We start from the raw sequence: 10978 nt of genomic DNA, 5'->3' as shown, positions 1-10978 counted from the left end.
AAATGAATGCAACTTTTGCTTATATTAGAAACTGGATTTTTTTGCAGATGTAAAAAAAGAAAATATGTAAGTGAGTGGATGGAGAATAAAAGGTGGAAAGCTGATAACATATCAAGAGAAGAGAATTCTTCTTCAGATCACTGAGAAATCAAGAGAGGAAAATATATGTATGTCAAACACCATCTCTTAACTCCTTTCTCCAACTCTCTATAGCAACTCTCTTTATATAACAGCTCCTGTCTCTCACCAAGGGGTTTCCCTGGTAGCTCAGACAGTAAAGAATCTGCCTGCAATGCAGGAGACACAGGTTCCATCCCTGGGTTGGGGAGATCCCTGGAAAAGGGAATGGCTACCCACTCCAATATTCTTGCCTGGAGAATTCCATGGACAGAGAGGTGGTCACTAACAGTTGGACATGACTGAGTGACTTTCACTACTTTTTCATCCCTCATCTTGATCTATGAGTTATAGGTTTTAGTAATGATTCCGAGAAAGAACAACAATAGTCAAAAATATTCCTTGGGAAATATTTTCAGGACCATCATGTGTTGTCTAAATCATTTCAAACTAATCAGTCATTCATGCTTTGAGTCCCCAGGAACCCAAGCTCACAATTCAAAATATCCCACGTAGTATCATACAAAATATGACATTAATTTTCAGAACAAGGATCCATCAGAGAAGTAACTTAATAGTCTCTATACAAACCACAAACTGTTGAGGAAAAAGTCGTATAAATGTATCATAGATGATGGGGAATAATCATGTTTATACAGTAATCATCGCCTTGGGTTATTTCAAGATTTCAGATCTGTACATGAGATATTGAATACTTAATAACAGTATTATGAATTGCATTCTCAGGAAACTGGTTTTGTCCACAAAACCTGTACCCCAAGACCTCTGAGGATGGCGTGTGCCAGCTGTTCTAGTCTTAGGGCAGCATCTGCTGGCTAATTCATGGATCGACAAAAAGTGGCAATTTGTGGACAATCTGAACAGTCCTTTTAGTTGGAGGGAACTGTTACACTGGCGATTGTGTAGATGTGTGGCATCTTTTTATAATGACCTATTTCAGGTCTCCAGGAGCCTGGCAAGTCTAGAACTGTCCCTAATGAGGTCTGACAAGCATTTGTAGAATATGTACTTTGGCTGGATCCAAGTATAAGCTAGGTTGGCTCTGGAAACATCTCTTGAGCCATCATCAACTCAACACTGGACTTACTTGTAGTAATAACAACGCAGTACCAATGGAGACTCCGTTTTCCATAATGAAGGCATTTCTGGGATGGGAGGGGGCAGGGGAGAGGACCTTGAAGCAGCCACTGAATGCTAATTTTCTCTTGCTTCTAATCATCCTATCGTGTAACTGAGGTTTATTCACCTAAGGAAGCACGAATGTCATTCAGACACAGCACTTTTGATCGGCATAAAGAAACTGGAAATTGGAAAAGGTTGGATGGTCTGAAACTTAAGAGCTATCCACCATCTTCTGCAGCATCTCTCTGCCTCATCCCTGCAGTCGATAGCGCCGCGGTCAGGGCCTGCGACGCCGTTGGTGGGCTTCCCCTTCCTGGGAACTCTGGGTGGAGAGTAACATCTTGGTGTTGGTGCCAAATCGACGAAACCTGAAATGCGTCTGGGGACTTTCCAGGGCACTTGCGCTCCTCAGAGCGACCAGCATCTCCATAACAACTGGTTTACAGTCGTCTTCCGTTCCTCTGCTCGGCTGTGGAGGCGCCGACTGGGGGTAGGCAAAGGGCAGCTTCAATGGAAAGCTACCTTGGGTTAGCGCCTCCCTAGGCCCGGGGGACGCTGCGGATGACCGGGTTATACGGCTCGTTGCCTGAAATTTCGCAAGCTCTCCGCAGGTCTCCAGCAGAGAGCCGCGCCCCCTCCCACCTCTTCCTCCTTTACCTTTATTTTACACATGGGGGGGGGGGGGGGACCGAGGGAGGTGCGGGTGAGGGGGTGGGGAGGTGGTTTGTTTTCTTTTGCTTTTTTCTCTTCTCCTTGAAGTTCGTTCTATCCCTCCTAAGTTACTTTCCGCCAACACGTGACCTCTCCAGCGGGAAGCGCGGGTGCTAACCGCGGGGCTTCCTGGGAGAGGCCCCTCTCGCGGAGCTCAATCCCATCTCCGGCTTCTCAAGCGCCGCTCCGCTTCCCCGTCGCTCTCACCCGGACACCCTGATGGCCCGGGAGCCCCCGGATGATGCGGAAGCGACTCCGGGGAAGAAGCACCGAGCGGACGCGGAGCGTCAAACCGCTGCGGAGGCACCCCTCCCTGCCTTTGCCCGCGGCTCCACACTTCGCGGTGCGCCATGCCGACCTAGCTGCGCACCCGCGCTGTTAACTCACATTGGAGAAGCCATAACCATTAGAGCAAACGCAGTCAGAACTTCATTCAACTCGGCCGCTCGAGAGCTCGATTTACACAGGTTCCTGTGGGCAACTAGTGGCTCGCTCGGGTGCCTCTCGCCTAGTCATCAGTCCCTAAGAGGGAAAGGGAAAGTTGCCGGGCTCATGCGCGCTTCCACGCATGTGGTTGTTCCCAAGGACAAGTCACTCACCCACACCCCCTCCCCGCTTATCCCCCCATCCCCCCACCTCCGACTTGATCGTCACTCACGACCTCATCAGCTGGGGACCCTTAGTCATTGGGGGAAGGGGGAGGGGTACGAACTTTTCTAAGAAGTTTCCTTTTTACCAAAGGAGTCACAGTAAGTTGGTCACGTAAACAACACGGATAGTCGTCGTCGTTGCCGCCTCCCCCGCTTTCGCCCCCCTCCCCCTGCGTTTTTCTGGTATTATTATTAAAGCGGTAGCCTTCTGGCGCTGATAAGCAACAAGTTCCCCAGCGGTCTTCCCGCCCTAGCCTGTCTAGGCGAAGGTTTTCTTACCTGGCGACAGGAAAATCTCCCGAGCCGAGCTCAGCTATGCCAGAGCCCCAGGTGTGACCTGAGCAGTGGGCAAGGGAGCGGTGTGCAGGCTGGGTTATTTACATGAGGGTACCCTGAAACTCCCCACTTTCCCCGGGAACTTTCTGTGCCAGGACCCAGTGACCGGCGGTTGGAAGGCAGCCCTGGGAACCACTGCTATATAGCAGGGCACTTGGGCAGTCATTGGTAACCTCGCTCATTCATTAGAATCACGTAAGAACTCAAAAGGAAACGTGTCTCTCGGAGTGAGGGCGTTTGCGTAAATCTATAGGTTTTTCAACATCGATGCGAGTTGCTTTGTCTTCTGTAGTCGCCAAGGTGGTTGAGAGTTTAAGCTTGCGGATATTGCAAAGGGTTATTAGATTCATAAGTCACACCAAGTGGTGGGCGATCCACTGAGCAAAGCCGAACTTCTCACATGATGACTTCAAACAAGACACATTACCTTCCAGCATCTGTTGGGGAGACGGAATTTTAAGACACTTGAGTCTCCAGGACAGCAAAGGCACAATGGTGAGTAGCAATAAACCCTGCATTATAATTGAAAAATCTTGACATGTTGCTTAACAACGGGCATATCACAGCTCTTCCTAGCACTTCACACGCCAAAGAACAGCAGCTACTCAGGCCAGGAGAATCGGGTTTTTACATAGTGCAACTTTAATTGGAATCATTTGAGATTTAACACAGCAATGTGGAACTGCGTGGAACAAACTTGGAGTTGGAGGGAGGGTGTGTGTGTTATATTGGCTGTTCAAGGCTGATGCTTCTCTCCCAGCCTTCTTGCATTCCATTCTTTGCTTCTATGTGTGTGATATATGAGCATATTCTATGATTTATATGTGGGCATGTAATTGACATTCGCAAGAAGATTAATTTCCGTCTTAAAACAATAATGCTATTAGAGTTTGGGGTCAGGGGGTGGAGTGGGGGTAAGGATAGGATAAAGACTGGGAGTTTGGGTGCAGATGGGGGTGGGGTTGGTGGGAGAGAAATAAGTCAGAAGGGCATATTGCCGGTAATGAAATGGGTAAGCCTCTCATAGGAGAAAAGGGTCTCATCAACATGTGATCAACTATTAACAGGATGGCTTTGGCAAAGCCATCCGCACGTGACAAAACGTAAGGAAGTGGAAGAAACCGTCTAGAGCAATATCAAATATCACTTAATTACAGATTTTTTAGTCTTTTCCTCCCGCCGCGCCGGGTGTGTAATCCTGGAGATACGAGCCCATTCAGCACCTTGGACAGAGCCGACGGATTTGTCTTAGGTGGTGGTACCTCAGGTAGCTGTCTCGGCCCCGCAGTAAGCCAGCCCTGTGTCGCCCTTAAGAAGCGTCTTTTCGGAGGTTCGGCTCACACTGAGATCGGGGCTGGAGAGAGAGTCAGATTTTGGAGCGCAGCGTTTGGAAAGCGAGCCCCAGTTTGGTCCCCTCATTGAGCTCGCTGAAGTTGGCTTCCTAGCGGTGTAGGCTGGAATAGACTCTTGGCAAGCTCCGGGTTGGTATACTGGGTTAACTTTGGGAAATGCAAGTGTTTATCTCCAGGATCTAGCCACCGGGGTGGTGTAAGCCGCAAAGAAGGTAAGCACCGGGGCGGGGACCCCCTGCAACCCCAATTTTTGAGCTATTTTGATACTCGATCTTCCCGAGAGGACGCGCGGTGGAGGGGAGGAAGTAGAAGGAGAGTATGAGAGGGGGGTTGTTTCTTGGTATTTGCCCAGTTTGAATTGCCCTAGGTGAGAGCCTTAGGGTAAAGCGAGAAGGGGGGTGGGGAAGCTCAGTTTTCCTGCGGATATAATGAGTTTAGTTAACTTGGACCTGCAAATGTCTGATTCAAATGTAAGATTTCTCTTTTTCTCCCCTTCATCTCCTTCTTTTCCGTTCTCTGCTGGTGTGTGTGTGTGTGTATGTGTGTGAGTGTGTGTGTGTGTGTGTACAGTAGGTTCATTACTAATTATGAAGCTTTTACTCAACATTCGATTTCCTAAATTTTGACTTTGTACCATTTAGAATTAGGCGGTGGAGGTGGTGTGCGGTGAGGAAAGGGGCGGTGGAGGTTGGGAGAGGGTAGGAGGTAACGCTAAATCTCCAACACAAAATGCATCAAGGTAATTTCAGCTCTTCTAGGCAGAAGGATTCATTCTCTCTGTATCCCTCCCTCCCTCTCTCTCCCCCTCCCTCCTTCCCGCCCCCCCTTCCACCCCGCCCCCTCCTCCTGCCTCCGTCCCTTCCTTTTTCTCTCTTTCCCTCCGTCGCCCTCGCGCCTGGCTGGATGTTTCTGTTTTTGTTCCCCCCCACCCTTGCCTTCTTTCCTCCCTCCCGACGAGTTTCGGGTGCTGGCTTAGAAGGCTCCCGCTTTCTCAAGGGAAGGGGAGCCTCCGAGACCGCGCTCCGCTCCCCCGCCGGACTGGATGCCTCTCTGAGCCCAGGTCCGAGTCAGTCGGGGTAACTAAGGAAAAGGGGGCCTCTACTTGGGAGGAGAGGTCCTTTACGGGCCGAAGAGCCAGGGAGCGGGCCGGGGAATGGGGTCTGGGCGGCTGGAGGAGGTGGAGGAGAACACGAGTAGCTCCGCGCGGCGGCTGGACCCAGCTACCAATCAGCTGGGTGCACAGACCGCCCAGCACCGCGAGGTTGCACCCGGAGGCGCGTGTGGAGGGCGGCCCGCTGGCCGCCGCCCGGGTGGGCCAGGGGGCGGGGGTGATCAAAGCTGCTCAGAGCCTCCCAGTCTTCCGTTCCACCTCCCCTCCTCGGTCCCAGGGGGACAGAGAGCGGCCGGAGCGCGCGACAGCGTTGTCTTGCCTCCCCTTTGGGAGTCCAGGGACTTGCGCGCCCCTGCGCAGGGGCCACCATCCTCTCCACACTCCTACAACCCTCAACCTACCCACTTCCCGGCCCCTTTGTTCCGGCCTACGAGCCAAGCCGGGTGGTAATTTTCACCCCAGGGCTTGTGCGTTCTGGACTCCTCCTTCCTGGATCAGCCCTCTTTAATTAAGAGACAAGGCTTGAGGTGGGGGTGGGGGAGCGTAGGGGAAAACCTATTTCCGAAACTCACTGGACTGTTTTAGAGAACGAAAAAAAAGAATTCCAACTCTGCTCAGGTGAAAAGAATGGATTCATAGGCAACGCGAGGATATTGTGGCGATTTAGAAGGAAAAAATAAAAATAAAAACCAGGCACTAGGATCAGATGACGGTGATAGGCTGCTACGCACACAAAGGGAGCGTTGGGCAGGGTTTACGGAGCAAGCCTGCAGCGAATGGGGCACAGATTGTTCCGAGATCCAGTCATTTTCTCAGTCAGATCTACGCGTAGGGAGGGGAGGGGAGGGGCTGGGAGGGGAACGGGGCGGGAGGGGCTGGGCTTGGGGGCGGGGGGATTTCTGATCAGTCTGATGCAATTCCAAGCGTGCTGCAAAGGAACTCCAAGGAGTCCGCATCACCGTCGCCGCCCACCCTTCCCAGATGGTGCTGTTTTAAATACGGATCTGCAGGGCTGAACGCAGAACTGGGAGATTTATTGCAAAATCCCGAGAAGGGGGGGAAACGGGGAACGGAGGGGCAGAATTTAAAGGTGCAACACTTGCTTTTCCCCAAATCAAGCGGCAACCGGTCGGCATTTTTTTTTTTTTCCTCGTCTGCCTGTCTCTGGATTCTAATTCACCAAGGAAGAGGTGTAAATATTGTGACATTTTGAGGCGGTTTGATGGATGAGAAAAAAATCATCTGTCACTCTAAATTGCAGAGTTCCCTGTCTCCTCGAAATGCTTTGCTAGCGAATACTCGCTGCTGCCTAATACAGTTGCTAGGGCTTCAAATGAATGCACCGTTAAGGGAATATTATCCTTTTAGTCGACTTGCCAATTTATCTGACAGTCAAATGGAGAAAATTGTAGATTTCGAGTCTTCGGGAGACAAGGAGGGAAAATGCTTACCTAATTCTTGTAACCTCGGGATCTTTAATAACTTAAACCTCAAAAGTGTCACGTCATCCTCTCTCACACGCGCTCACATGCGTATCCTTGACTTGTAGGTGAAATGGTTTCGCCTGCTGTTGTGAAAATGAGTGTCACTTTAAGAATAGTGCACCTGATCGTCACTGTTTATGTGTATTTACATAGAGCTCTTCAGTACGAACGCAAGAAATTTCAACTGTCCTGTTTGAAACTAAAGAAAACATTAGAAGGTGTTAAAGAGAAGAGGGGAAGAAAGAGGAAGGGGGTATTTTGACCTTAAAAAAAAACGAAGAGTAAACTAGCCTACTTTTGTGCCCCCTGGTCTTGCATGTTAATATTTCTGTGTGAGAGACTTCAGCTTGGTCTAGCTCCCCCAATGGAATATATCAGTATTGATTCAGATGAAAATATATTCATTTTGCCTGTAGCTTTTTCAGTGTCATTGATAGTAAGACCTACAACACAGCAATTTTTGGAGGATAGAAGAGAATGTCTGAAAGAGCTTTGCAAACTGGGAAGAAGACACTCCATAAGGGGGAGGTATCACTATGCCATTCTCTGCCTACAGCATTTCCATCTCAACCAGAGTGCTAGTTATTTTTAAATATCATCTAATATGTATGGTAAGGCAGTAAATGGGATTTGAAAAGCAAGTTCTTGTTGGCTTACAAAATATTGTTTGTAAAATTGCCTATCTGTAAATTGGAAAGAATACCTTTAAAAGATTTAAAATCAACATTCATATGCTGCTTCGTTCATTCACCAGACTCTTTCCCTATTGAATCTGTAATATGTATTCTTAATAAGAGGAGAAGCTAGTGAATTTAGTTTCTTTCCTTTTCCTGGCCTGTCCTCTAGGGGAAGCTTAGTAAGAAACAACATTCCAGTATCAGGCAATGTGAGAGGCAAAGGCCTGGATGACCACAAAATAGATAATAAGCCACAAAAACCAACAAATAGAAATGAGGAAAAAATCATCACTGTGGCATGACTTACAAAGGATTTTCATTTCTAATTCTGTGATTTAGGGACAAGGCTCCAACTTGCTCAAATAACATTCATTTAATCAAACTGCTTACAATATGTCAGTTAAAATGATGTCTAACTGAACATAGTTTTTATTAAATATACTTCTATCAAAAGCCGGGAAAGCTAATTCTTTTCTTTAATTAGGAAAAGCTAATCTAACCATCTAACTGATTCTAGTGAATATGAACTGATATAATCTGATTTTAAGATTCTGCTTAAAACTAAATTTGTTCTAAAAAGCACTGACTTGCCAGAAAAATATCTATTTTTGTAGCTTTCTTTTCACTCTATGGATAATTTAATGAGTTGCCTATTTTAATTTTACAACTGCTACCTCAGAAGTATCTCAAATTATCTTTCTTTGGCTGGTGTCTTTCTCTGCTGATCTGCTACTGCTGTGTATGTGTGTGAGTGTGCACTTGTGTGTATGGGTGTGTTTGTGTGTTTCTAGAGAATTTAACAATCGGTGAGTCTCTTAAATTTACATGCCTTGATCCATGTAAAGGATACTTCGTGGCATTTAATAAATAACAATAAACATTAACATTTAGTGAGAGCTTACTGATATTGAATCCTATGGAAATGGGGAGAGAGGCTGTTACTTTTAAGGGGAGAAAGATTAAATTCCTAAATAATAAAAAGAAAATTTCTCTCCTTTTTGGCCAAAGAGTGGCCATATTTCAAAAATATTAAATCTTCTTTTACTTTGGATGTTAAAGCTACTGCTTGAACAAGTGTGTCTTGAGAGAAACATGTAGTCCCTAAAGACTAATACCCCCAAACACCAGGGTGCAAAAATGAAAATGTCAAATCTTTATCCCTGCCTCCATTGTCAGTTGGCAATTTTTGGAGTGTTCATTCTGAGTTTTCTAAAGTTCAGATTGACGTTTCCCCTTTTTTTCTAACATTCTAAAGGAGTCCTATAAAGAATTCAGGATAATGCAGACTTTATGTGTATTTCTACTAATAATACTTTATACGCACATAGTGGTTTGAAAGTTCTCACAGGTTTCCTAATCTGATCTCAGCCAGGAGGGAAGGGTAGGAATTATTAGTCACCTTTCACAAATGAGGAACCTCAGGTTCAGGGTTTCCCAAGAGCACATTGCCAGTAAGAGGGAAAGACTGACTCAGAGTCTTTCTTCAGATTTCAAGGACCACACTTTAGCTCTCCAGCCCATCCTGCCTCAAACCCCACTCTGGCATCTGAGGGGCTTGTAGGCATTATTTTCTCCTGTTTTGATTTCTTTGATTTAAAAGGGGGAAAAAGTTACCTACAAATCATTCCCACAATTCTATAGGCCAATGAAAAGTTTTTGCCAGTCTATGACCTTTTCTTTCTAAGCCATTCTTTCACTCTCCCATAATTGGAGGCTCAAAGAAGGCAAGGATATTTCTAGGGTTGATATACTGTCTAAGGAACAGGCACTAATTCCCCCCAAAACAACACAGAGAATAAGAACAGCTGAAGACAAAACAGGACTCTTGTGAGTTGTAGAATCTGGGGCCTGGGAAGGTTCTCAGGGGTCGTTTCCGATGTGTGGATTCATGCTGGCATATTTTCTTCTTGTTGTTTAGTTGTCCAGTCGTGTCCAACTCTTTTGCAACCCCATGAACTGCACCGGGTCAGGCTTCTCTGTCCATGGGATTTCCCAGGCAAGAATGCTGGAGTGGGTTGCCGTTTCCTTCTCCAGGGGGTCTTCCTGACCCAGGGATCAAACCCATGTCTCCTGCATTGGCAAGCAGGTTCTTTACCGCTGAGCCTCCTGGGAAGCCCTGTTTTCTTTTAACCCTCTGGAATTTCATCCTAGTGTTGAATGCCTGGGATCTTGCTTCTCTTGGTAGGTACTCTGATATTTATGGGGATCATGAGCTTAACAGGCCATTTTCCATTTGCCCAAGAGGAATGCTTTCTACAGAGACTCTAATGTTCATAAATTTATTTTGTAAGCTTTAACTGACAATCTACTATGTGCCAGGAACTATGCTAAAGTCTGGAAATTCAGCAGTGTGTAAGACTAAAAGGTGCTTAGCTTGGTGGACTTACAGCTTAGAGATCTGATTTGTCCTTTAATTTCCCTAGAAGAAGATAGACTTCTGGATTCTTATCTTTTCCAAGAGAACACAGTGAAGTAGATTAAAAGCCTGAGTTCAAGCTCTGCTCCCAACTAATTACCAGTAGCTAGAAAAATCAATTAATCCCCCTTGATCCATATTTCCTCACACAGAAAACAAGGAGGATGTTCTTAGGATAAACTCTGAGTTCCATTTTAGCTCCAAGTTTGAGTGATATGATGGCTAACTTATTTCTTGGGCCTAAGTTACCCTAATCTTTGATGATGCACAATTTTGGGTGTCACCAATTTTTAACTTTTTTGTTAGGAAGTACATTATGAAAAATCAAAGCAACTTATTTGAATCTAGCATAGAAAGAATCTGGATATTGAACCAATCATTTTTTGAGAAAGAAACTTGGAAAGTTTTCATCTGAATGATGATCTCAAACTTCTGCAGGTTATTTTTTAAAGGGATGGGCTGATGAGAGACTCACTAACAAATTAAATGCTTATTTTCTTTGTGCCAGCAGAAGTTCTCATTTTTCAGGTCATTTCCTTTTAAAATCAAAGATATTACACCCTGAAATTGTCTGGGCCTCATGAATAATGCATTATATACACATGATAATAGGTAATTAGATAGACCAACCAGGAGAAACATGAAAGGGAGCTGGTAGCCCAAGGATTGCAGAAGGTGTGTGGGCATTTTGACATCCAGGAAATGCTATAGGTCTGTCCTTAGCTAACTCAGCCTGGTGGAGATAATTAAGAAAAATGTGGGTGTAGAAAGGCTGCAAGCCATTCCTTGGGATTGGCTAGATCGCTGCAGTAGTTCAAAAACAATTGGCACAGCCACCCACACTGGACATGATTGCCCTTTGATGAGGCAGCTATTGACTTTTATAAAGATGCCATATTTAAAATAACTTCTGATGCACTCAGGATGACATGCATCATTCTCGAATTCTATTTTAGACAAATGGGAAAATATATTCCAAAG

General features: G+C 46.1%; 1 protein-coding gene and 1 long non-coding RNA gene across 4 annotated transcripts in view; one reads left to right on the top strand and one right to left on the bottom strand.

Annotated features, from left to right (window-relative positions):
- Window positions 1–1279: 1279 nt before the first annotated feature.
- On the bottom strand, window positions 1280–6199 carry LOC147358348 (uncharacterized). The gene is made up of 3 exons (XR_015141610.1): window positions 5822–6199; window positions 4113–4311; window positions 1280–3394 (listed from the first exon to the last, which is right to left on the bottom strand). It is a non-coding gene; the product is annotated as an uncharacterized LOC147358348 (long non-coding RNA).
- BDNF (brain derived neurotrophic factor) overlaps window positions 1521–10978 on the top strand; it is a 61465-nt gene continuing 52007 nt past the window's right edge. The window contains exon 1 of one of the 3 annotated variants that reach the window (XM_086338558.1): window positions 1521–1750. In XM_086338558.1, coding sequence (XP_086194684.1) covers window positions 1634–1750 — 117 coding nt within the window. In that variant the 5' untranslated portion in view covers window positions 1521–1633. Of the gene's footprint in view, window positions 1751–3315; window positions 3453–4306; window positions 4522–10978 lie in introns of those variants that run through there. The other 2 variants (XM_086338559.1, XM_086338563.1) reach the window with 2 other exon arrangements.

Source organism: Bos grunniens, chromosome 15 (assembly GCF_055505025.1).
Source record: "Bos grunniens cultivar Pamir isolate PY7600 chromosome 15, Bosgru_T2T1.0, whole genome shotgun sequence".
NCBI lineage: Eukaryota > Metazoa > Chordata > Mammalia > Artiodactyla > Bovidae > Bos > Bos grunniens.
This window is presented reverse-complemented; position numbering and strand designations above follow the sequence as displayed.